The sequence below is a fragment of the Aspergillus uvarum genome (genome assembly GCF_003184745.1).
Source record: "Aspergillus uvarum CBS 121591 unplaced genomic scaffold BO82scaffold_11, whole genome shotgun sequence".
NCBI classification, from domain to species: Eukaryota; Fungi; Ascomycota; class Eurotiomycetes; order Eurotiales; family Aspergillaceae; genus Aspergillus; species Aspergillus uvarum.
This window is the reverse complement of record NW_020291308.1, coordinates 130,327-154,547: the sequence shown is the minus strand read 5'-3', so window position 1 is coordinate 154,547 and position 24,221 is coordinate 130,327. Positions and strand designations below refer to the sequence as shown.

Here is a 24,221-nt window from a genome sequence, read left to right as displayed (position 1 = left end):
GATGACGCTGTGACTGCATGGTATGCGTGATGAGGTGCAGGAGTTAGCATGTCCAGGAGGACTCTGTATCAAGGCAGTCCGTCCATCGAACAATTACCGTCACACAAGGTTGAGCCTTGTACGACAAGCATGGTACTCGTAAGCTGGTAAGAAACACCGGAAGTATATGACAGCCAAGTATCAGTGGACGTACCTGTCATGTACCAGTCTAGAGCTCGAGATGGATCCATCGCTACCAAAGTCACAGCTTCGTATCCCAAGTCATCCTGGAAAATCTTACCCAATTGAGGCAACTCTTAACGAGCACTGTCTTATCGACTGTCGGTGGAGATGGTGTTTTTGATAGCTAAACGTTCACCACGGTGGAGTAGAGGATCCACACCACAGAGTTTCTAATTCTATCGGTGGAAGTAGGCGATGGTAACATGAAGGTATGTACAAGGTAATTCTCCCCATTCAATCTACCTTCCTAATCGGTAGGGCAGGGATTATCAATTCAATACTCCTCGTAAAAGGAAAATCAGATGCATCAAGACAGCTTGCAGCCAAAGGGTGGTCAGATGAAAAGGTCTCGGTCGAGTCAACTTGAAAAGGCAAAAAAAAAAGAAAAAAAGAAAAACGAAAAAAGAAAAAAGAAGTTGAAGATGGATATGTACAGTACAGTCGCTTCAATTGCAAGAGCAGAGAAAAGAAAACATCAACAGGTCATCCATTTCAAACTTGAATTGCAGGGTCATATCGCTGGGCTCTCTACTCCAAAAGATCTCGACTCAGAGATCCAGCTTGGAGCAAACTGTCTCCACTCTGCCCCACCATAAACAATTGCGCTGTTCAGAAACAGGTAATCGTCAGTCTCCCACGCACAGCTTCTGTCCTCCATTACGATTACACCAGTGGAGTTTCCTAGGCAGTCAAGCCTACCCACGGGCATTATACTTCTCATTGAAAGCGTTCACAGCTAGATCCCAGTCAGCCCCGTGCGTAGCAAACACATCTCAAACCATCACTCACCAACAGCAATCTGCCGGTATAACCAGTTCCGCGAACTCTCATCCTGCACCGGGATGAATGGTCCATTAGCACCACCCTTGAGAGTAATGCTCATTCCAGTTCGCTCTTTGGAAATGGTTTGGATATCCTTCAGGCGCATATCCCATTCCGTGCGGAGTTTCTTCGTGCGCACGAGGATGATCCGGTCGTAGGTCAACATGACCAGCATGTCGCGACCCGGAAGCTCAAGGTGCGCGATGTAGTCCTCGTTGAAGAATCTGCCGTCATCGGCCGTCTTGAGCCAGAACTGCCCAAGTGCTTCGCGTTGCGAGTACGGCCGGACGACGCCGTCGGTGCCAATGAAGCGTGTGAGGCGAACACGATCAAGGCCTTCCGCGTCGAAAACGGTGGTGGTGTTGCGGACACCCTCGGCAAGGTCTACTCGTAAGTTAGTATCAACACATGTCTAACTTATGGACATACATACTCGAGGCAAGATCAAAGGCGCCGATGGCGGGTTTCGTGGCTAAGCCGAGAACACCCTTGCCGACACCCTTGAAGAATCCTTGGATGCCTTCCTTTTCAGCACCCTGGAGAGGGTGGCGTGCGAGTCCTCCGATGCCGCTTGCCAGACTCGTTGCGAAGGCGTTGCCACCAGCAGTAATACCATACAGAGCGTGCTTTGGTCGGTTTCGCGACTTGGACATTCGTCGCTGGTCTTGGAACTCTTTGTCTAGGGTGGCAGCGGCTAGACCCTTGGACATACTTCCGGTGAGCTTGGCCATGCTGTCAGAGAAACCGAAGACAGATTTCTTCACAAAGCTGGTCGCACCCTTCGCGATGCCAATGCCCAGCTCTTGAGGTCGATCGGTCATAACAAGACCCTGGTAAGGCTCGTAGAAGATGGCAGCCACTCCAGAGCTAACATTGTTGAATAATCCGACGGGATTGCCCAAGAAATCAGCCGACCCCAGAACCACGTGCACCTGCCGTAAGAACTCCTGGGTGTAATGACTTTGGATATTACTGACAAGAACTCCGAGAGAGACACGGGCATTTTCTAGCATGAGCGCGTTGAGTCGGATCGGTGCGTCGTTCACATTGCCCATCGACATAGTCATGACATGCACAAAGAACATCAGAGGATTGGATGGCTGCATGGTATCCTCAGCATTCACGCGCTCAGTCCGCATGAAGGATATATCGAGCTGCATTGGCTGCAGGTGAAGGAGCTCAAAGTATACGTCTGAAACAGTGCCTTCGGTTTGCGGTTCTGGGATATTCAAATCCTCATCGCAGAGCTTACCCTCAAGTTCTTCCGACCACGAAGCACCGGGTACCTTGACGAAGTCCAATATCGCAAAGATGAAGTCCTCGTCAAGTTCCAGCGTCATCTGCTGCACGAGAACTGTGGCATACTTGATATAAAGTACGCCATAGGAATCGTCCTTCACACGAGTAACCATTGTGTGGAAGATCGGGTGTGCTTCCATTTCCTTGCCTGTCTTGGGAACCACACTAGGGTAGAGCAAGATTGGGAAAATACCACCATACAATTGGTTGTCGATCTGGATCCATTTGATGGTGGTATTCAAGGTCTGGTAGATTCTTGACTCCCGGAACTTGATGTCAATCTCGCGGAATGTCAGATACAGCAATTCCTTGAGGTTCTGGTTGATGAGAGAGATGCCGATTCCTCCAAGGCGAAGTTGAGCCTTGAAGTTGACATCTGAGTCGAGTTCCTTGACCTCGAAGCCAGTACTCAAACTGCTCTGAGATGCCTGTCCCCTGTCCTTCTGCTTGTACATACTCTTGGACTGCTTGAAGTTGGACAACATCAAAGTCTGAGTCGGGCCGTCGGCAACGATGTTGATATCGATAATCTTCTGAGTCTCACCATACTGAGCGGGCGGAATTCTCATGGGGATCAGATTGCCAATCTCCGCAAGCCTAATATGCCTTTCTTTGCCCTTGCACGTCAGTACAAGAGACTTGTTCTTAGTTGCTGGATAATCCCAGGCATATGGCATGATACTGCGCGGAGGAAGTCGGTAACGGATCGGTCGCCAGCCATTCGTTCTGTCTTCCTCATCTTCTTCGACGTTCGGATTCTTCAACGTAATTAGCAAACACCTCTTGTGTTCCAATACAAAGTACTCACAGCTTGATAGAAGATGAATTCCATGTCGCTCTCATTCCGCATGGAGAATGGCCAGTTCCGAGTCTCAAAGCTGAAATGGATGAAGAGCGTTGCACCTTCCATGACCACGTCGACCTTGATGAGTTTCTGACGTTGTTGGGCCTTAGCCAATTTGACATGCACCGTTCCAATGTCCGCGATATTGAAAGGAGAGGACCACTGGTTATTTACGCCCGGGAAGCACAAGCAGAGCTGTTTCTCTGCAACTTGGCGCAAGAAATGGAGAGGTACAAGCTCGCCACTCTTGAGATTGAGAACGTTAGACGAGCCAGGCTCACGGACCAAAATGTCTTCACTCAGCTTGTTCTTCAGAACAAACCGGGGTGCAATTGTCACGACTTTGGTCATCTTGTATTTTCCTTCACCCTCGGCGACAGAAACACCAGAATGAAATTCGGATTTGCCATGTTGGTCTGGTAGAATGACCTCAAACGTGCTTCCAATAGCCTCAAAACTCTGAGGCTTACTCCATGCGGAGTCCCCTATTCTCAGAATAGACCGGTTCTTCTGATCATCCGTATGGTAGGAATACATGTAAGGGAGCGTACGTCCACCATTCCTAGAATCAGCCCTCAATCCTTGCCCAGCAGCCGACCGGGCCGACTGCAGGAAAGCCTTGCTCTGTATCTCCATGGGCAAACCAGTCTTGTTCAAGATGAGGTACGGGCTGTAGACAGAGACCTTGAAGGCACCACCACTGTCGGGAACTCTGAAATAGTGGAGTTTCAATCTCAGCTGAATACCTCGCTCATCCTTTAGAGACAAGGTATGCTCTCTCTTGAAATCTTGAGAGTTTCCATTGATGATCGCAAAATCACTTTGCTTGAAGACCGTGTCCTCCAGGTCAACGCTGAGTAGCAATAGGTGAGAGAGCTCAACGACATGCACAGGGCTAACCCCACCCTTGCGCAGGAAATTAGTCCAGTCTTTTCTTGTGTTCTTGTCGTAAATGCGATACTTGAAATCGTAAGGAAGAAGATTCTGAATCTCGACAGGCGCGAATATCTTGATCCTCATGTAAGGATAGACGCCCGTGAGAGAGTCCCGCTCATTGTAGCTAGCGTGCATTTGGAAATAGAAGGGAGGTGACTGCTGCCCGCCTTCACTCAGGCACTTAATGGTCCGAGTCGGACGACGTAGTAGGTCTTTCCAGTGGAGTTGCTCGTTTGACCAGTCGTACCCAAACCCTTGATCGGGGCGGATCACAAGAGAGTGCATGTAAGCTGCTCCGACCGGTGCAGGTCGCGACTCTCCAGGAAGGATCTTCTCGATCTTCAGCAGATGTCCTTCCTGGGGATTAAAGACGCCTAGCTCCACAGGGATCTGCGTGCTATTCTCGACAACCAGCGGCGAGCGGAAGGTGATATACTTCACGTTGTCTGTGCCTAGCTTTACCTCCACCAGGAGTCGATGGAGGACACCCTCTTTCTTGGGCTTCAGGCTGTAGAGGATTTCACCTTCCCTAACAAGCGGGATCCGGTTCACGCTTTCGAACCCACTTCCCTCGAGCTTGATGCCAACAAGCCCGGCATGCCCCTCGGGTGCGAGCGTCTCACGCATGGAAGTCGAGTCCTCGAAACGCCAAGGGTACTCCTCACCGTCAGCCAATCTAGCAGCCGGCCCATCCTCATCCGCACCGATATCAGCCCAGACATGTAGATCGAATCCAGTATGGTTGCGGATCCGGTAGGGTGCATCAGCACCTCTCGGCTTTGAAAGAACATCTTCATCCGTAGAAAGGAACTGGAATGACTTCGATGCCAAAGCAATGGTGGCAGATGTTAGAGTGAGTTCCATCGTTTTATGAGAATATGCGTCTATAGAGAAGATCTCGGGGTTGATCTCCCTAGCCACGTGAAATCCCAACTGCCATGGTTCAATCAGAGGCTCCCATGCAGATTTTGAGAAGTTGTACACGTTGACGAAGGTGTCGAAGCTCGTATCGGCATTCAGTGTTGTAGACCAATCGCGAACATCAACATTGAACTTCTTAACACTCCAATCGAGCAATGGAAGATCATGGAGATCGCCGATAAGAATGACTCTAAGCCCGTCGACTTGAGCATTCAACTCTTCGCGCTTAAGGATTGCTGAGCGTTCCGGGCTTGAGGCTCGGCCTGGCTGATCTGCTGCCGCACTCGACCGGCGTCGATTTCTTGAGACCATGGCGGATGAAGGTGGTCTGCCGGAAGATTGCCTTCTTGAAGATTTGGGCCTGATGCTCTTCGCCTCAGGTATGCTCTTCACTTCGCCGGTCTCAACTGGTTGCATTCTTTGAGCTCTCATCTCAGATGCCTTGTTCACAATCTGTATCGCCATCAGAATGTCACGAAGTGAAAGGCGCAGAACCAGAGGTTCTATGTGAGCATTGATGGAGGTAAGCGAAGAGCCCTTTTCCTGCGCACGACTGTCCACAGACACCTCTAGGGTGAAATCGTCCAGAATCCGAAGCCTGCTCGTCTCGAACTTATCCATGCGACATAGAAACATGCCAACTTTACTAATTTGCAGCGTCGAAACGTTCTGATGAGAAAAAAGTAGCTGTTTAGTTCCCAAAACAATAGCTTCGGTGTGTGCGATAGCGGGATTCGCAATCGTGATCACCTGCGCATCAACGAGGTTTACCCTGAAAGAGACAGTCACCTGTTCTGCAGAAGCAGCAGGTGGCGCGTCTTCAGTTGACGAGGCATCAATAGATGCATCGTCACTTTCGGCGGTGCTGGTTCTGGGTTCTGATTCCTCGGGATTTTCATCACTCTCCTCTTCAACCACTGGTTCTTCAGACGCGAAAGCTGAGTTTGCAAACGACTGCAGAGCAGACAAATAGTCCAAAGCCAGGATAATTCGCGGGCTGTCAATGGTAAGCATGGCGATTAAGTGCTTCTTCGGGCCTGGTGACATTGAGACGCTGGCCATGAACTGCTGCTGAACATCGTTGTTGATCAAGGACATGATCTTTCTGAACTTGTTGGTGTCCTGGTTGCGACTATCCCGAATCGAGAGAGAGTGGATTAAGAGCTCCGACTCCAAGGATCCGTCTGTCAACATACGCAATTTGACTTTTGTGTCGTTGAGTGAGAACTTGGATAGACTAGAATCCTCCAAGCGACCGACTGGCGCATCATCGGCGGCCAGGATAAGCTCTAATCCGACACTGTCCACCTTGAAGACCATATCCAATCGAACCCAGGTTTCTTGTTTGACGTCTCCCTGGGACAGTCTTTCTCGCGATAGACTTCGCTCAATCCGTTCGGACTCGGCCTCTCTAGATGACTCTGTTACTGATGAAGGAAGAGCTTCCAAGGCTTCCAGCTCTTGCTGTTCACTGTCAGTAGCGAAGGCGTTCGGGACCGTCTTTGAAAGGTCCAACAAGAACTTGAACTGCTTCTGCGAGATCCGGAGATTGATCGGTGACATTGACCCTTCGATCTCAATATCTGGACGCGGGTTATCATGTTGGTGCTCAAGATAGCAAATACTGAAATCAAGATTCACTTTCTGGATCATCTCAAGCTCCTCTACAGTATCCTCACCATAATGGAACTTGGATGTCAAACGGATGTTTCGCACACCAGAAGAGATCAGATTTACAGCAGGACTGTCCTTGGCTTCGTCCAGAGGAACAAAGGTGTTTTTGGCGTATATTTCACCCAAGTGGGCAGTGACTGTATCATGCACACCGCTCTCTGTCATCGAGCTTGGGAAGACCAGGATGGGCGTCATTACCACAACATCAAATCGCATCCGGGAAGCATTTTCTTGAAGTTGGTTGGCCTGATTCGCCGCAGCTTGTCGGGCAGCATTGAATATGGCCTGCATTTTGCCGAACTTCACGAGGAAGTTGATGATCTTGCGATAGGGCTCTTCTACGAAATTGATCTTCATTGACCCTGACCTCAGGAAAACTTCCGAATCATACCCGGGGTAGTCCGCACTTTCTGGGTCGAAGGTCTCATACTTGAAGTCTGCGAAATTGTCACCCTCAATGGTGAGGAGCCTGCGGAGATCTGAGCTTTCCGATGCACCAGTATTGACGTCGTCTATGAGGGTCAGGCTTCCAATACGCGACTGAATCAGCATCGAGCCGCCCACGAGGTTGATGCCGACATCGGCAGTGTTTAGACTGAGCGTAGCAAGTCTGACGCCATCGTTGTTGAGAATGAGGGCGATGCTCTTCATGTTGGCTTTAATGCGAATCTTGCCAGTCTGTTGATTTTGTTCATTCGCGGCTGCGAGCTCTTGATTACTGTCATCAGTCTGAGTTACCTGGTTGTTTGCTTGGTCCGGGCTCGTGAATGTGAGTAGGATAAAGTCCAAAAGTGTTAGAAGCGTCTTCCTAGTAACGACGAGATTGATGGTTGACACGGATGTGTCAAGATTCATTGCCACACCTTCGTAAGTGGAATGGAACTCAGGAGAATCCGGGTTGACTTTGACAAACTTGAGATGGAAGAGATCTTTGTTCTCGTCGGCATCGAAGCCTTTGGACGATATGATTCTCTTGAACTCCGGGACCGGGATCTCTTCGATGTAGTCATCCACACTTAAGGACTTCAAAACGACCTCCGCGACCATGTCGAAGGGTCGCATGTAGAAGTCCAGAGCAAAGCCTTCGGCAACCAATTCAACGAGCAGGTGGTCGCGTAATTGGTCATTCGGGTCGGAGCGGAACAGTGAGCCTCGCAAACAACCCACCGTGAACTTGAATTCAAAATCTCGGCGATGAATATTCATAGGCTTGTCAATGCTCTTCTGCATGCTTTCATCATCCGACTCGTCATCCGACTCGTCATCTGTCTCGTCAACAACAGGCAGCTCTCTGAGGTTAGACGGCTGAAAAGAAGCCGATCTAGCTCTGGTGGCATTCGCAGGCGCCTCTTTCGCTTGGTCTTCCTTCTTCCTTGGGTCGCCACCATCATTGAAGCGTGGAATAGCAATATCAATGAGTTTCATCAGACCCTTGTATTTCTTATCAGACATGGAAGCATGTAGCTCAGGGAGGTGACCGGATATACGCGTCCTCGTGAGTTCGGTGACCTTGGGGACGATGCACATCTCCAGAACGAAATCTACATTGATGCGGTCAATGATATGCAAATTGCGCGACTCGACATCCGAGCTAAGTTGTGACTTTGTGATCTCAATGCCGGGACCGATAAGGACTTGAGTTGAGTCGAGTTTTAGTAGGAACCGGTCATAGAGTAGATGCTCGAGTTCCTTGTAATCGCCCTCCTCATATTGTCGCTTTTGTTTTGATTGAAGGTCTTTCATGGTCTGTCTATCAACCAATTCGCTGTTGACACTAATGTGACCAGCGTCCAGAATCAGACAAAGGGAGCTTTCTTGTGTGATACTCTCAGGAACGATGATCAGGGGCGCGTGGATGTCGAATTGTGCATCTACCTTCTTGTGCTCTTCCAGGGCAAATTCCAGACCTGCTCGCGTTTGCTGCCGGATGCCTTCAACGGTAGCACCCGCAGTGTCCAGAAGAGCCCCAATAGACTCCATATGTCGCTCCGGTGGCTCGAAGAATTTGGCAATCTCGACGACGAACGTAGGATTGTAGATGACTTCGATACTCTTCATCTTGACTTTGACAACTGAGTCTGCGTCGCTTTCGAGAGGGTTCTGCTCAAGCTGCAAGTGAAACAAGCTGTCTTGATATGCAGAAATGTCATCGTCTGCTTCAGAGTCTAACTCTTCGTCACCCGAGGCTTGGGACAGGCGGTGTTTGGGTTCTGGAAGAGAGTCTTTGACCTTGACGATCTGCGGAAAGAGGCTCCCTGGAGTTGTTCCGTCGTACACCCTCAATCCACCAAGGTTGACATCAATGAAGAACGAGTCAGGCCTCTGCAGAGCTTTAGCTCGGAAGTTGTCAAACACGAGTTTCATAACTTCATCTGCCCTCCCGTGAGGGTCCCGTTTCAGTGTGAAGCTACCAGCCTTCAAGCCGGCATTGACCTGGAGCTTGACCCATTCTCTCGGGACGTCGACACTTTCCGCGATCGCCTTCTTCTCGTCCCAGTCGATTGCATTATACAGCTCCTGCCGTTGTTCTTCGGTCATTGCGGTCTCCTCCGACTCTTCTTTCTTTGTGCCCCAGAACCATTCACCCCAGGTCTGCTGTTGCGCCGGTTTCTTCACGCCGATGTTCTCCTTCCGCAGTTGGTTTCGTGCCAACGACCGCCAGAAGCGAATATCTTCGTAGCTCAATTTCCTCTGAAGCTGATCGAATTTTTCTGCATCTGGCCCGATGAGCGTTCCTTCTCGCTTCTGTTTCTTGAACAGATCTATATACGTTATGCGATCATCTCTTCGCTCTTTCTGATATTCCCAGGTCCAGCGCCTGTTGCGATCGTGGATCTTGCTGAGCACGGCCTCTCCGGCAAATCTTAACCATGCTCTGGGGTCCTCCTTGGGTCGACATTTGGGCTGAAGCTTCTTGTATTCTTGATGGCGAATGAAATAATGGAACAGATCCACAAGCATCAAAGCATCACGGTACTGATTGTCATCGAGAACAAAGCTCAGCTCATCGAACAGGAGCCTCGCTTTGAGGGATGGTCTGTCATGCTTGCCTGATTTGTCCAACTCTAAACCCGCACGCCCACTGACTGGACGAAGCATGAACTGGGCACTGTCTTGGTTGTCAATGCCAGCCCTAAGTTTCTCAAGTAGTTCTGCATGCTCAATGCCTTGGGCTTCGGCGCCAACGTCGGAACCGCGCCCAGTACCCAAAAGTTCTGCATCGGTGTTCCAATACACGGCCAGAGCCCCCAAGATGGCCAACTTGTGGGTTGTGCCGGAACTGGACTGGATAAAGGTAGGGTTCCACTCTGAATCGGTACTCACGGCACTCAGTTCCTTCAGAGTCACACCGACGGCAAACGGATGGGAGGGCGAAGCGATCGAATCCTCGTAACGGAAGTGGACATTCTTGATGGAGATCTGAAGATTGTCGACGACGGCAGTCACCAAACTCTGGGTGAAACTCTGGTTTCGGCGCTGCTCCTCCTGGCTCATACCCTCAGAGTTGCGCTCCTTTAGCATCTCCGCACTCTCAATCTTATCCATCTTGAGGGCATGCGCCCGCCTCTCTTCCTCCTCGGGGTCGTAGTCTGCATCCTCCTTGGGGGCCGCGAGGAGGAACACATCCTGGATGTCGACTCGGACGGGTTTACCTCGGAGATTCGACCATGGGATGGAGAGAGTGAGCTGTCCAACATGACCTTCGACGACGTTGAGGGGGAGATGAAGCTGGTCAAGAGCTTCCCGCCGGAGTTCCAGGTTGTGAAGTTTCACATCGCCAGACCAGATGCCGATATTCAGCTGCTTGGCATCGAAATTCTTGACGTAAATTCCCAGGAAGCGGTTGAGTAGGTTGGCAACCAAACTCTCCAACATGGTTGCGGGGTATGGCCGTAACCCGGGCCTGGGAAGAAATTAGGGGCAATTATAGCAGTAAGGGTGGGAATAAGGTAGGAATCGTGGATGAAAATCGGCCTGGATTTTGTATGACACGGGTCGGTCAGTCAAGAGATGAGCCATCAGATAAGATCACCGGAATGAAGAGGGAGAGCCGGGGAAGTATGGAGGTATCAAAGCTAGGAGCTTACTATGCAGCGCGAGCTTTAGTTGCACTCGCTGACCGTGGAGAATAGAGCCATGCAGGTTGAGACTCGATGTGCACGCGAAAGCGTTGCCAACAGGCTAAGATAAAAGATATGCTCTCCGGAACGTGCTCAAGAGGGACGGGGTGCGGAGAGAAGGAAAGCCGGGCGTAGACCACCAAAGACTAGTGCTCTCTATAGACAGTGAGCAAACAAGGTAATAAGGTAATTTGGCGAAGGAGGGGAAGCCGAAAGGTTGGGTATCGATCTAGAGCAACCTTACCCAATTGCGATAAAATGAATGAGAGGCCAGATCCCCAAGAGTGGTAGAGCAATACGGCTGTCGTCAGAGACGAGTGTACTTCACTCTGTACCTGGGGAAAGCAAGAACTGGGCCAACAATAATAATAATAATAGGGGGGGAAAGAGGGGACTTGCGCTGGAATTGGAACCCTTAGTGACGCGCGGGCACAGCAAGTGACGTCGGTGCTCTTTCCCGTCCGCCGGCCTCGTCCACGGCGAGTTACCGCCCACCAGCTTGCCTGAAGCATCCCAGCCATTGGCTCAACCCAGCCCAGTATCCTAGGGTTGCAGCCCTAATACTGAGTCAGCCTCGTGGTCCGCTGGTCCAATCGTGCCTGAGGCAATCAATATGACACCTGCGGGGTTGGAGTCTATGGTACACCCGAGCTTCGACGTTACCGCACCTCCAGTCTAATATCACCTCATTCATTCGTGGTCTCCAGGCTCAATTGCTCCCCCTCCGGCCATACATCTCCACTCTCACGAGTCCAACTCGATCGAACTCCGGGTGAATACCCTCTTCTCCGCTCAAACACCTCTTTTCTCTTCTTCTTCCAGCTCAATTGGGTGCGTGACCTCCTCCCCCCCCCGGGTGCAGTGCTCTATCCGAGCTTTCCAGCCTCTCTCTCCACTTTTGCTAACCGCGGACATCGGGTAAAAAAAAATTAGCTGTCTCGAAAACGACAATGTTGTACAGAACCACTGCTGCTCGCTCTGTGCTCAGAGCTCTCCAGAGCTCTAACGCCTCGGTCGCCCGCTCGGCCCTGTCCAACAATGTCTTCAAGGCTCCCTTGACCTCTTCCGCTCGCTTCCCCGTTCGCCCGACCACTTCCCCCAGCCTCGCTCTGGCTGCTCGCAAGCCCGTCACCACTGCTCTTATCCGCCATGCTTCCACCTCCCACAAGGTGAGAGAGTGACCTAAACAATCGACGCGGATGTCGCTCAATTGCTGACCCGGGGCATTGCAGGACGGTGAGGAGGACACCGACATGATGGCTGGCATGAAGGCCGAGGCTGTACGTGCTCCCCATATCTCCCCCAATTTGCATGCGATTTTAGCTCCCCCGCGGGGTCGAACCTTTGTCCCAACGCTCTGACATGAAACAATTGCTCGACTACAGAAAGTGATCAAGGACACCTTCAGCCTGGAGGCCGTCCCCAAGGAGGCTCTCTACCTCGGAATGGCCGGTGTCATCCCCTACCTTGCTACCTCCCTCGAGACCGTCTACCTGGCCTGGGAGATCAAGACCGCTGCCGTTGCCGGTGACGGCATGCTCTTCTCTGGCCAGACCGCCGAGTTGCTTCTGCACATGCTCGAGCCCGTCCAGGTTGGCTACGGTGCTGTCGTAAGTTTCACCCGCACTCCATCCCCACCAATTTCCCTGCCCCGCTTTCCCTGCCTTTGCTATGATATAAGAAAAGAAGAGTCAAGCTAACGCCGAGATTGAAATTATCAGATCCTCTCTTTCCTCGGAGCCATCCACTGGGGTCTCGAGTGGGCCGGCTACGGCGGCAAGTACGGCTACAAGCGCTACGCCGCCGGTATCGTCGCCCCCGCCGTCGCCTGGCCTACTCTCCTCCTCCCCGTTGAGTACGCCCTGATCTCGCAGTTCCTCGCCTTCACCTTCCTGTACTACAACGACGCCCGCGCCGCCGCCGCCGGCCGCGCCCCCGCCTGGTACGGCATGTACCGCTTCGTCCTGACCTTCATCGTCGGTGCCAGCATCGTCGCCAGCTTGGTCGGCCGTGAGCAGATCTCCGGTACCCTCACCGGCGAGCACACCATCAAGGACAAGATCAACGCCCTGATCTTCCTGCAGAAGAAGGAGAAGGAGGAGGCCGAGGCCCGCAAGCGTGCCGAGCTCGAGGATGCCGAGTAAATAGCTCTTTTGCCTTAGAAAAGAATCCTTCAAAGGGATCTGTGACTTGTTTCGTGTATTCTGAGCAGAAAGAGAGAGTGTGTTCGTGTGTGAGGAAGCATGTCATCGGGAAGAGGATGTGGTCTGATGTATTGATTTTGAAATGCCCTCTGAATATTGGTTGAGTTTTTCTTGTAGATTACAATGCGAAGTTCAACGATGCCCCCCAGCAGACGCTGGTGTTTTTTCCATTTGTCTCGAGATTCAGGACCGCTAAGCTTCCCCGTGATCAGTTCAGTGTGTATGCGTTAGTAAATTGTTTACCCAGTTAGTGATCCCTGTCCTGTACGTAGTACCTATCCTTTCCCCTCGCCCCCTTTGAGAACCAGGAGCAATGTAACCAAGCCAATTCACCGCGTACCCCAAGAAGAAGCAAAACAAGAAGCAAAACACCCAGAACCGAGACTCTGGCTTTCTCCTCAGGGTTCAATACCAGAAAATGCCAAGCGGGAGGGTTCAAGAGTACATGTACGATGTACGAGCATATACGGACTATATAGTTGCAGTATAAGAAGCACCTCGTCAGGTGACGGACACACGCAGCATAGGTACTCACAGATATGCATAAATAGAATTAAAAGGCGGAAAAAGGGTTGTGGGGCCTAAACCCGCAGAAGCACAAAGAAAGGGAAACCACCGATTGTGACCGCCACCGGCAAGGGATCTTGGGAAAGGATGATGTGGAATGGCGGGTGAAGAATCCCAAGTTCGGAGGGCTGGGGAGGGGTGTGGTTGTTGTTGTCCATGGGTTTCCGTTGACAAGGGCAGGGTGGGAATGAAAAGAAAAAGGGAAGGTTAGCCGGGCGGGATGTCGTTATCGGCGCGCCGATGGGAACGAGAAAAAAGCATGTGCGTTGTCAAACACCAACAGAGGAATTAGAGTAACTACCTGCAGGTGAGGAGGGTTCTACGCAGAGGCTAGAAAGGATCGTCGGCGGCCATGAATAATCCTGGACAGAGTGGCTGATGCTGTCTGTGTACAGAGTACAAACAACATTAGTTCATCAGGTCGTTTCTACACATGGTTGTTTTCTGCAGATCCAGACCCTCCTCAATGACGAATCCGGATGAAACAGGTTTATGATGGGAGGGCTCGACGACAGAGATGACCACGGCGACGAGTTGAAGATGGAGTGGTAGCACTTGGACAAACTAATTATGCTGATTGGTGGTAATGCTTCCGAAAGTAATCTGAAGAATTGTGCGATATTGTTGTGGGAAAATCCATATAGATCAAATATCATAGGTGTAGGGCAAAATATGTCGACGCAGCTACCTCTGTCAGTCATGTCTTTTCTATGCACACAAGCAAATTAGACTGATGCTTGTGGTTGTGTTCGATGAGTATAGGCTAGTCACTTTGCATCATTGGAGACACTGTGCTTGGCACACGTTTGGGGAAAGGACCTGACTAATTGAAAGATCCGAGGGATTGAGGTCATACCGAGTCGGAATGCTATCATTCCCGTCTCGAACCGGTTGATCTTCCCTTCGGAGAGCCACAACGGTCCCTGGCGGGTGTTCGTATACCTGTTCGGGAATAGAATGGGAGGGGACAAGAGGGCCGATCAATTGCCGTGACCTCTATGGAGACAGTGTCGTTCATGAGGGTGCCAAATCAGTTAGTTCTCCTGCTTCCCAAGGTCGTGTCTGGTTGTTACATGAATCGGGTTGGGTGCAATCAATTGGGGTGGTCGCTGGTGAAAGATGTGGTCGAAGACGTCACCGCTCGTTTTTGGGTTGGGCCCGCGGAACCAGCCAGCTACAGTACAGTACATACATCATTGCGGATGGAGAAAAGACTGCTGCAGAACACTGCGTGTACTGTAACTTGTAGGGCAGACAAGAAGAAGGGCACATGGAAGGGATCGGAGGCACAGCCCATGGATCAATAATAGAACACTGAAGTAGTCTAGTAAGTAGTTTAAACCACGCACATACACGAAACCTGAAGACTTGAGTGCTTATCAAGAAATCTAAACCTCGACTCCGGAGGGCAAGCAGTGGTCGGGACAATTCGATCCCGTGGCGGCCGTGGCTTCCCCCAAGACAGCTAGCCGCCCCCTTAAGCCACGCCGAACCGACTCCCGACTGGCAACAATTTCTCCGTAAATCAGAAGGCCGAACGAGCTCGTCTTCATCTACATGTGTAGGTAGTTATCCAGCCCGGATGGGCTTCAGGTGGGCTCCAGGTGGACTCCAGATGGACTCCAGATGGACTCCAGCGTGACACGCTAAAGAACACAAGTCAGGGGAAGTGTACCGGTAGATAAGCCCCTAGTCAGGGCCGAAAGTCAGAGCCTTTCAAGCTCTACGCCGGGTTGTCCTCTCAATGCGTGTTCATTCATTCCTTCAGTCATTCATCCAATGCGGATAACCCACGAGAACTTCTATTGCAGGATAGTTACCGGTAGTGTCGCGTTACTTTATACTGCGCCAGTCCGCAGGACTATCAATTCTTGGTGTTGGTCGGAAATGGAAATAGTCAAAGGATCCCAAGAAATTCGGAGATAAATCCTCAACCTAGAGGCGTTCAAGTGATCATAAGAAATTTGAGCCAGGGGTAGAGAAGACCCCGGTCTAGAACCTGGGTCTGGTCCAACGCGTGCGTGAAAATCGACTAGTTGACTAGTAGGAGAAAATTGGACATTGTCATGTGCTCGATCGACAGGAATCTAGTCAAACCGAAGGTCTTCCACGGCGGTCCCGGAGGGACACACCCGCAGAGCCCCTCTTTGGGCCTCTGACCGTAACGAGTCCCTGGTGCTTCAATGGTCGGCCTCGCAAGGGCCAGTATCAAAAACAGAAACAACCAGCCATCACCTTTCTTCGATGTAAAAGTCAAGGGGTCCTCATTCCTCTAGGCTCAGGGGTGCGGCGGGTCACAATTGGGCCTCAAGAATGCCAGTTGTAGATCTACATAGTATCTCAGTAGTACAGATGTACTCAACCACTATGTACATACATACATCTGGATGTCAAGTCAGGCAGGCATGTGGATGCGCGATGCATGGCTAGTCTGGTTTATCCTTCGATGACCGATCGTTTCCATCCCCCAACGCCAGGCCCTGGTCCTTGCGCTTGCAATTTTTCCGCGAGAATTAGCCCATCTCAATCAATGTCGTGACTGGTGGCATTCGTATCTCCCCATCTCATTGCGAATTGCTTGTTTCCATGGAAGAATCGATCATTGATGGATTGTTAAGAGTTTCAGGTGGTTCTTGCAGGGGATTCCCGATACGGTAGGCACAGACGCCAGCTAATTTATGCGGGTGGAGGGAAGAGAAAACCATGGAATTTTGATGGGTCTTCTGGGATGTCATGTGGAAGTCTGGTGACTATTCTTAGAGATTTGGTTTCCCTGGGCTTGCCTCCCAATGCGGTAGTGCAGACCAGAACAAGAATGAGGAAGTCCCAGCTCGGCCTGCGAAGCTCGGATATCTTGCCGATGGGGGAAAGGAAGTTATACGGTATACCCGTCGGTAAATACTTAGTATATGCAAAGGCTTTACAGCTCAGCGCTAAACAGACGTATTTCAAGTCATCTCAAATTTGATGGAAACCGGATTGAACGGAACTGTGACAGCCTGTGACGCTACAGTAGTTTAGGCTGCCAGTGAATTCAGGTTAACAACGGTCTAGTCAGAAGATACGTACCGTCTACCTGGTTAAACTTGATATACTGGCGATAAGAATTGACAGGGGTTAACCTTCCCGATTTCAACCAGCACCTGGAGAACACTTTGCCATGGGGGTGTAAGGGGGAAGGGAGGAAAGCCGGGGGCAAGAGAAGCACAGTTTGTTCGACCCTTTTTCGATGAAAGAGGGGCGGATGTCAATGCTGACGACGGACAGATGGTCGTCTGATCAGAAAAAAAAAAGAAAAAAAAAAGATGAAGGGCCAGAAGGAGAGTTGGAAGGAAGGGATTGCCCTCGTCTCCCCCACGCCCCCACTTCTCCGCCATGGATGGAACGAACGGGGATTCAGCAGATTGCCAGTTTGGGGTCTAGTATCTGCTCTCCAGCGAAGTTCTGACTGAGTCCTCGCGGGACTAGACTCTGGAACAGACTCTTTCTGCCTGCCTTTCCTTCCTTCCCGACTCCGGACAAGACTCGATGGGCCCAGGACTCCAGGAAGATTCCCCCGGAACAAGCTCCCAACGGGATGCAGCAGACAGGATCTCTGGAGTCTGTACGGAGCAGTGCAGCAGTCGGTAGATAGTCTAGAGCAGCCAGGGGGGGAGGGGGGGGGGAGCTACTTGTTGCTGTTACGACTACTACTACTGCTACCACCACCACCACCACCACCACCACCACTACTACTAACGTTACCTACCACTATCTATGTACTGTACTTAATCGAATTATTGTTTTATTTAGGAAATTTTGAGGAAAATAAAAAAAATTAAAGAAATTGAATTAACAACAATTGAAAAGGTTCCACCTACTTGGATAAAGAGAGAGTCTTCTCCAGCTCCTGTCTCTGGACCAGATTTATTTCCCCCTCTCCTCTCTTCCTATTCAATTTCAATCTCCTCTCTTCGCTGAACAACTTGACTACAAGTACGGAGTATTCAACTCTTACTCATTATTCATCATACGTACTTGATAGGAATCCGCCTTGCCACTACGTATTCCCCCCCTCTATAAAGCACACCCAGTTTTCTCAGCTTTCTTCCTCCTCCATAACGAGTGATATCATACCCCTCTTTCCCCGTCTCTCCCCGAACCCAACCAAGTCTCCCTTCCTCTCAGGTTGCGCAGCTGCTTCTCCCTCCAATTTTTTTCCCTTTGCTTCTCCAGATCCTGTGCTCCGGGTTCCCCACCTGATTTCACCCTAAATCACTTCTACGTCACCAATCCGTCCGCCGCGCTCACTCGCACTCTCACTCTCACGCTGCGCAATTCATCCGTACAACAGCCGCCACTTGCTGGACAGTCCGGCTGCTCTTACTTGTCGTAGTTCCAGCCCTAACGCTTTCTCACGCCCCCGCCCAGCTCCACTGGGCCTTTCCCCCTCGTCTGTCTTAAGAAGCGGACTAGGGACGTAATCCTGTTTTCCCCTCGATTCTACTTTCAATACCGCCACCATTTCTCCAATCACTTCCTCCCTTCTCCAGGCTTTGCCTACCTGGTCACTTTTCTCCTACTTCCATCGGAAACCTGACGGGCAATCATTTACCACCAATCCTCCGCCTCCGCCTCATCGTTCCCCTCCTCCTCATTCTCATCAATCCCCTTCCGTGACTGCCACCGCCACCGCCACCATCACCACTACTCCTATTACTAGAGACGTGCCTAAACCAGCATCGTCTGCACCACAACCACCACCAACCAAAGCCCGCAAATCCAAGATGAGGAACCCCTTTGATATGTCAGACCTCGACGCTCTCGTCGAGGAACAACAAGATCGCCAGCAGAATTATGCCGACCTTCACACTCACCAGTCGCATGATGGCAATCGCTCCCTGTTGCAGAACGAGCAGCGTCGCGGCGATAACCTCAAGGACCGCTTTATCGGTGCTATCGACCAGGGTACTACGAGTTCCCGCTTTATCATTTTCGACTGCACGGGTGTTCCCGTGGCCAAGTACCAGATGGAATTCCGTCAAATCCACGAGCGCTCAGGGTGAGTACTGCACCATACACTTGTATCGCTTGATGTCGCTGTTCCCCGCCGGACTAACGGATCATTTTTACTCTCCAGATGGCACGAACAAGATCCTTTCGAACTCGTCGATTCGGTCTACACCTGTATCGAAGAAGCAATGAAGACTTTCCTCGCCTTGGGCCACTCCCGGGACGAAATCGAGGCGATCGGCATCACCAGTCAACGTGAGACGGCACTTTGCTGGGACTGGGAGACCGGTGAGCCACTACACAACGCGATTGCCTGGCCGGATACCCGCACCACTGGCTTGGTGCGAGAACTCAAGGCCAAGAAGGGTGCCGAGGACTTGTCGAAGATTTGCGGTCTTCCGCTCTCCACTTACCCCTCTTCCGTAACGCTGATGTGGATGCTCCGCAACCTTCCCGAAGTGAAGAAGGCCTACGATGAGGGCCGCCTTGCATTCGGTACGGTCGACACATGGCTCTTGTATAACCTGAACGGTGGTCCGGAAGGTGGCCGCTTAGTGACCGACGTCTCCAATGCCTCGCGAACCATGTTCATGAACCTGGAGACCCTCGATTATGATGATCGCCTGCTGGAGTTCTTCGAGCTGGATCGGAATAAGATCCGCCTCCCCAAGATTATCCCCTCGTCCGACCCCGAAGGGTTCGGGTGGGTCCGGTCGGGGCCGCTGGACGGCGTTCCCATCACCAGCTGTCTGGGTGATCAATCTTCCGCCCTGGTCGGTCACTGTGCGTTCACTCCAGGCTCGGCCAAGAACACTTATGGTACTGGATGTTTCCTTCTCTACAATGTCGGAGAGAAGCCTGTCATTTCGAAACACGGCTTGCTGGCCACCGTGGGCTTCCAACTGGGCAAGAACCGGAAACCGGTCTACGCTTTGGAAGGTAGTGTCGCTGTCGCCGGAAGTGGTATCTCCTTCCTGATGAACAACATGGGTTTCTTCCGTGATTCGCGCAAAGTGAGTGAGGTCGCAGCGAGTGTGCCTGACAGCGGTGGCTGCGTGTTCGTTACTGCCTTCAGTGGTCTGTTTGCTCCCTACTGGATCGACGATGCTAAGGGTACCATCTGTAAGTTTCAACTTTTCTAGACATGCTTATGACGTAACGGTACTAACTGTCCCCCAGTTGGTATCACCCAGCACACTCAACGTGGACACATTGCCCGGGCGACCATGGAGGCCGCCTGTTTCCAAACGAAGGCCATCTTGGATGCCATGGAGCTGGATAGTGGACACAAATTGACGGAGTTGGCCGTTGATGGTGGTATGAGTAATTCCGACATTTGCATGCAGGTATGTTGCACCCTTTGCCTTCTCTATCTCGCGAGACAGATCACTGATATGTCTTTTTACCCCAGACCCAAGCCGATATTATCCAAATCCCCATCGAACGACCGGCAATGCACGAAACCACGGCGCTGGGCGCCGCCATCGCCGCCGGCTTCGCCATCGACGTTTGGAAGGACTTCAGCGAACTGAAGGACATGGACCGTGCCAACCGCACCACCTTCGTGCCCCACGTTACCCCCGCCCACAGCCGGAAGATGTACCGACAATGGACCAAGGCGGTCGAGATGTCCCGCGGTTGGCTTGACACGAACGAAGAGAATGACGAAGACGAAGGCGAAGAAGAATCCGAGCAGAAAGAACAACAAGCCCTCAAACACTAAATAAACCTTGGTTGAGCACACGATTTTCCCGATAAAGACCAAAGCGTCCCATGATATGTGATTATTCGTTTTGGGTGTGTATTTGCGTTTCAGCGGTTTTTCTTTGTTTCATCTTTGGTTTGATGTTATCTCCGGGGTTTACGGGCTTACACTGGGTTCTGGATTTAAAGAGGAAAATGGGAGGTGGGAGGACACCTTCTCAGAATATTGTTTTTTCTCTCTCTTGATGGCGGGAGGTTTCTACTTTGCGCTGGGGATACCCGATCTTCCATACCGGCATCTTTGACCGACACACACCACACAACATGGCTGGTATATCACAATCTTGTTTTTTTCCCCCCTTGGGACTTGATGATGGCCACCATTCCTCCCCTGATCTATACATACTCCATGTCATTGTTTTGCTTTATTTTAGATAGATTCTAATAGGAATGACGTCTTGATGACACTGATACTGTTTCGTTAGCTCTATTTGGACCGTAGGGCTGTATAGGTATGTGTAGATACTTTCCCCTGAATGAATCCGAGACCCTGCATTAGTATGGCATCTAACTACTGCGAGGGCGATCTTAGTAGTTTAGATTAGGCTATTCCACCAGACATCCATGATAAACTATGGTAAAGGCTAGGCCTATCAAATTGTCGCCCTAATTAAGGCCAGTCTATAACGATATCGCACCCTTGCGAGAACAATGCAAGTACTCCAAACCAACCAAGCAATCACACCAACTCCATACCCCGGAGACGCATACGCCCTATCCCAGACTTAAGACCACAAAAACACCCTGCCTGATCCACCACCGGCCAACCACCACAAACCCTCACAGAGGAGGGGAGTCGTTACAGTGAGACGGATAGTGAGACGAAACAGAAGATTCAATACCAGGAATTCCCCTCCTCGCCCAACTTCTTGCCGGACGGGTTCATTGAAATGATCCGCTGGCCCGGAAGGGTATCATCGGTGATCATACTCTCAAAGGTGCCGGAGATGGACCGCTTGCCGATCTCCTTGAAGGAGTCGTAGACTCTGCCACTGATGCCACTGCTGCCCCCCTCGTTGATATTGCTATCTGCAAGGCTGTCCCCATCACCGTCAACAGCCCCCTCCCCCGCTGGGCCCTCGGCCAGAATCCTCCCTGGACTTTGATGAGTCTTCCCCTGATCCCCGGCGGACCCATCGACCCCGCAGCACGCGGCCCACTCGCGGGACCGCGAGGGCGCCGTGCCATCGCCCAGATCACACCAGCGGGTGACGACGATGGCATGCCGGAACCGCAGGTTGTGCGCGCCCTCGGACCGGTCCTCAGTCAGCTTGACCTCGATAAGGTACTCGGAGGGACACTCGGGGCAGCGGCGCATGGGGCGGCACTTGCCGCAGAGGGTGGTGAGGGCGTTGGGGTTGTAGACGCGGCGGTGCATGAGGTCCTTGGCGCGGTGCTCGAGCCCTTGCAGGGCGGCCGTCTCGCGCGGCACGGGGATGTGCGAGAGCGCGCACTTGCAGGCGGCCATCAGGTTGCCGTCGCGCCAGTGGGCGCAGACGGAGAAGTAGGGCACGTAGTCCTCGCGCGAGTAGAGCAGGAGCCGCACGGTGGACGGCGGCAGCCCCGGGTCCGCGAACCGGGTAGATGTCACCCGCATCAGGAGGTGGTTGTTGTGGACCTGGAACCGCGTCTGGTGCGACCACTCCGTGCGGCGCCAGCGCCGCGACAGCGCTGCGAACGGGATGCCGTACTCCGGGCTGAAGCGGTGCGCTCGCATCGCGAGCTGCACGAAGGTGTAGGGGAGGGTGCGGTTGTGGGTGATGCGGTGCCGCGGCGGCGGGTTGAGCGGGTTGCGCGCTTCCGGGCAGTTGAAGAGTGGGTTAAGGGTGTCGGCGGGTTGGAGCTTCTCGTGGCCCGGTTGCGTTCGACGGTGGAAGCGGGCGCAGGGGATGCAGAGGAGGTGGTCGGGGAGGTGGCGGTCTTGGGTGGTCAGGAAGTTGATGCGCTGGGTGTGGTTGGAGGGGAGGGAGAGGGCGTGGAACGGGTCCAGCGGTTCGAGGCGTTGGTGAAGGGTTTTGCTGGAGAAGGCCAAGCTGGCCGTGTCTGCCGGGGTGAGATAGTTTGTTGCGAAGTGTACCCAGAATTGTGAGGGTAGACTGGCGATGTGCGGCTCGCCGGGGGACCGGTTGTCATATTCGCCTTCGAGGCCATAGGGGTCGTAGCGGTTGAAGTCCTGGTCGCCGATTGTGTGGAGGATGGCGGTATGGTCGCGGTTTTCACCGAGCTGAGAGTCTTTGTTGGCGTTGAGCCCCCGGTATTTCAGCCGATGGGCCTCCAATGGCGCGAGGGAAGGCAGTGGTGGCACATCTTCGCTCGTGGTGCTGGGTCGGTGCAGGCCGGCTGCCTCTCGTAGATCCGGCGTTGAGGCGCTATTGCCCTTGCGGAGAACCTGGCGGGATTTCTTGGGCCGGAGGGCGTGGGCAAAGAAGGCCCGGATGCCATTTTTCTTCTCGCCGGGGCTCTCGGCTGACATTGTCAATGTGAGTGACAGGGAGTAAGAAGGAGAAAGAAGCAAGGAAAGGAGGACGATGCAGGGGAAGGTTGAGATGAGACAAAAGCGGGCTGTCGATGCGATAAGATTAGAAAATCGACGGATCGGGCCCGGAAGCTGCGGCGCTGCTCCCTTCCGCCCACTGCCGGGCCTGGACCCCCTAAGCCACTATGGCTAGCTAGTATGTCGACGGAATTATGTAGCAGCTATTCAGAATATTCAGAATAACTTCGTGCATTAGGACCGTAGATTAAACAGCCTGACAAGTCCCGAGTATCCAGATTACGTTATACAAAACAGATCGTGAGAACGCTCATCAAGCCGCGCTAGAATACAATCACTACTTGCATTACACTTACGCCGAGAAGCGCTTCTCAACGGCCTTCCAGTTGATGACGTCCCAGATAGCCCCGAAGTACTCGGCCTTGCGGTTCTGGTATTGGAGGCTGCGGACGAATTAATCGAGGTGCTTCAGCCTTAGTGATCCGAATAAACTTACTAGTAGGCGTGCTCCCAAGCATCAATACCCAGCAGGGGCTGGAACTGACCGACGACGGCGTCCTGATTCTGTCCTCGAGTCAGTCTCCTTCACTAACCGATCGCTTCCAGTAGATGTATACTTACAGCATAGGTCTTAATGCCGATGTTGCCAGTCTGCTTGTCCTTGACGAGCCAGGCCCAGCCGCTGCCCTGGATACCGGCGAGAGCGCCGTTCATCTTGGTCTTGAACTCGTCCAAGCTGCCGAAGCTCTCGTCGATGGCCTTGGACAGAGCACCAGCAGGGGGCTCACCACCACCAGCGCTCTTGGGAGCCAGGTTCTCCCAGAAGAGGGTGTGGTTGATGTGACCACCACCGTGGAAGTTGATCAAGGGCTTCAGGGCGATCTGAGCGGCGATATCGCCCTTGTGCTGAGCCTCCTGGAGCTGCTCAATGGCGGTGTTGTAGCTGTTGACGTAGGTCTGGTGGTGGTTCTTGTGGTGGAGCTCCATGATCTTGCCCGAGATGGAGGGCTCCAGAGCACCGTAGTCGTCTGTCGAGGGTCAGTTTCGTCGCACGCTGGGTTTTGTCCTCGGAATAGTAAAGCGAAAACGCTTCACTCTTGCACTGAGTTCGGATATCCGAGGGCCAAGGAGTCCTTACAAGCCAGGTCAGGCAAAGTAGCCTTGCCGCGGGCAAAGGTCAAGCTGCCGGCAGCTCTGGTAGCCGAAGCTCCGTTGCGAAGGACAGAGCGGGCAGTGTTGCGAACGAGAGAAGCAGCCATGATTGATTGTGGATTCGACAGATGAGTTGAGAGGAGAAGTGAGGAATGAACAACAGTTGGAGAAAGAAGAAGAAAAGAGAAAAGAAAAGAGAACTCCGCAGT

General features: G+C 52.2%; 5 protein-coding genes across 5 annotated transcripts; 2 read left to right on the top strand and 3 right to left on the bottom strand.

Annotated features, from left to right (window-relative positions):
• Positions 1 to 910: 910 nt before the first annotated feature.
• Positions 911 to 10,846, bottom strand: BO82DRAFT_16723 (membrane morphogenesis protein VPS13). Its single transcript, XM_025630315.1, has 4 exons — positions 10,807 to 10,846; positions 3,152 to 10,693; positions 1,478 to 3,101; positions 911 to 1,428 (listed from the first exon to the last, which is right to left on the bottom strand). Exons 2-4 carry the CDS (start codon positions 10,592 to 10,594, stop codon positions 1,004 to 1,006), a joined length of 9,492 nt encoding a protein of 3,163 aa, XP_025494547.1. The 5' UTR covers positions 10,595 to 10,693; positions 10,807 to 10,846; the 3' UTR covers positions 911 to 1,003.
• A 694-nt stretch (positions 10,847 to 11,540) lies between these two features.
• On the top strand, positions 11,541 to 13,332 carry BO82DRAFT_351929 (DUF3429 domain-containing protein). Its single transcript, XM_025634553.1, has 5 exons — positions 11,541 to 11,670; positions 11,773 to 12,008; positions 12,072 to 12,119; positions 12,225 to 12,449; positions 12,561 to 13,332. Exons 2-5 carry the CDS (start codon positions 11,790 to 11,792, stop codon positions 12,981 to 12,983), a joined length of 915 nt encoding a protein of 304 aa, XP_025494546.1. The 5' UTR covers positions 11,541 to 11,670; positions 11,773 to 11,789; the 3' UTR covers positions 12,984 to 13,332.
• A 4,913-nt stretch (positions 13,333 to 18,245) lies between these two features.
• BO82DRAFT_16607 (glycerol kinase) lies at positions 18,246 to 20,425 on the top strand. Its single transcript, XM_025630302.1, has 4 exons — positions 18,246 to 18,651; positions 18,730 to 19,724; positions 19,782 to 19,948; positions 20,014 to 20,425. The coding sequence occupies exons 1-4, from the start codon at positions 18,377 to 18,379 to the stop codon at positions 20,323 to 20,325; spliced, it is 1,749 nt and encodes a 582-aa protein (XP_025494545.1). The 5' UTR covers positions 18,246 to 18,376; the 3' UTR covers positions 20,326 to 20,425.
• Positions 20,426 to 20,888: 463 nt separating this feature from the next.
• Positions 20,889 to 22,899, bottom strand: BO82DRAFT_351925 (uncharacterized protein). The gene has a single exon (XM_025634552.1). It carries the CDS (start codon positions 22,837 to 22,839, stop codon positions 21,202 to 21,204), a length of 1,638 nt encoding a protein of 545 aa, XP_025494544.1. The 5' UTR covers positions 22,840 to 22,899; the 3' UTR covers positions 20,889 to 21,201.
• A 79-nt stretch (positions 22,900 to 22,978) lies between these two features.
• sod2 (superoxide dismutase sodB) lies at positions 22,979 to 24,129 on the bottom strand. Its single transcript, XM_025632178.1, has 4 exons — positions 23,999 to 24,129; positions 23,482 to 23,888; positions 23,357 to 23,424; positions 22,979 to 23,303 (listed from the first exon to the last, which is right to left on the bottom strand). The coding sequence occupies exons 1-4, from the start codon at positions 24,117 to 24,119 to the stop codon at positions 23,213 to 23,215; spliced, it is 687 nt and encodes a 228-aa protein (XP_025494543.1). The 5' UTR covers positions 24,120 to 24,129; the 3' UTR covers positions 22,979 to 23,212.
• Positions 24,130 to 24,221: the final 92 nt, after the last annotated feature.

What these genes read in the sequence shown, in the direction of transcription:
- BO82DRAFT_16723 (XM_025630315.1), bottom strand. Translation starts at nt 10,594, where the DNA reads ATGTTGGAGAGTTTGGTTGCCAACCTACTCAACCGCTTCCTGGGAATT. An exon ending in AATTCATCTTCTATCAAGCT is followed by an intron (nt 3,102 to 3,151) that starts GTGAGTACTTTG and finishes ATTACGTTGAAG; the next exon opens with AATCCGAACGTCGAAGAAGA. An exon ending in CGCCTTTGATCTTGCCTCGA is followed by an intron (nt 1,429 to 1,477) that starts GTATGTATGTCC and finishes ACTTACGAGTAG; the next exon opens with ACCTTGCCGAGGGTGTCCGC.
- BO82DRAFT_351929 (XM_025634553.1), top strand. Translation starts at nt 11,790, where the DNA reads ATGTTGTACAGAACCACTGCTGCTCGCTCTGTGCTCAGAGCTCTCCAG. An exon ending in CTGGCATGAAGGCCGAGGCT is followed by an intron (nt 12,120 to 12,224) that starts GTACGTGCTCCC and finishes GCTCGACTACAG; the next exon opens with AAAGTGATCAAGGACACCTT. An exon ending in AGGTTGGCTACGGTGCTGTC is followed by an intron (nt 12,450 to 12,560) that starts GTAAGTTTCACC and finishes TGAAATTATCAG; the next exon opens with ATCCTCTCTTTCCTCGGAGC.
- BO82DRAFT_16607 (XM_025630302.1), top strand. Translation starts at nt 18,377, where the DNA reads ATGAGGAACCCCTTTGATATGTCAGACCTCGACGCTCTCGTCGAGGAA. An exon ending in CGATGCTAAGGGTACCATCT is followed by an intron (nt 19,725 to 19,781) that starts GTAAGTTTCAAC and finishes ACTGTCCCCCAG; the next exon opens with TTGGTATCACCCAGCACACT. An exon ending in ATTCCGACATTTGCATGCAG is followed by an intron (nt 19,949 to 20,013) that starts GTATGTTGCACC and finishes TTTTTACCCCAG; the next exon opens with ACCCAAGCCGATATTATCCA.
- BO82DRAFT_351925 (XM_025634552.1), bottom strand. Translation starts at nt 22,839, where the DNA reads ATGTCAGCCGAGAGCCCCGGCGAGAAGAAAAATGGCATCCGGGCCTTC.
- sod2 (XM_025632178.1), bottom strand. Translation starts at nt 24,119, where the DNA reads ATGGCTGCTTCTCTCGTTCGCAACACTGCCCGCTCTGTCCTTCGCAAC. An exon ending in TCGGCATTAAGACCTATGCT is followed by an intron (nt 23,425 to 23,481) that starts GTAAGTATACAT and finishes ACTCGAGGACAG; the next exon opens with AATCAGGACGCCGTCGTCGG. An exon ending in GCTTGGGAGCACGCCTACTA is followed by an intron (nt 23,304 to 23,356) that starts GTAAGTTTATTC and finishes ATTCGTCCGCAG; the next exon opens with CCTCCAATACCAGAACCGCA.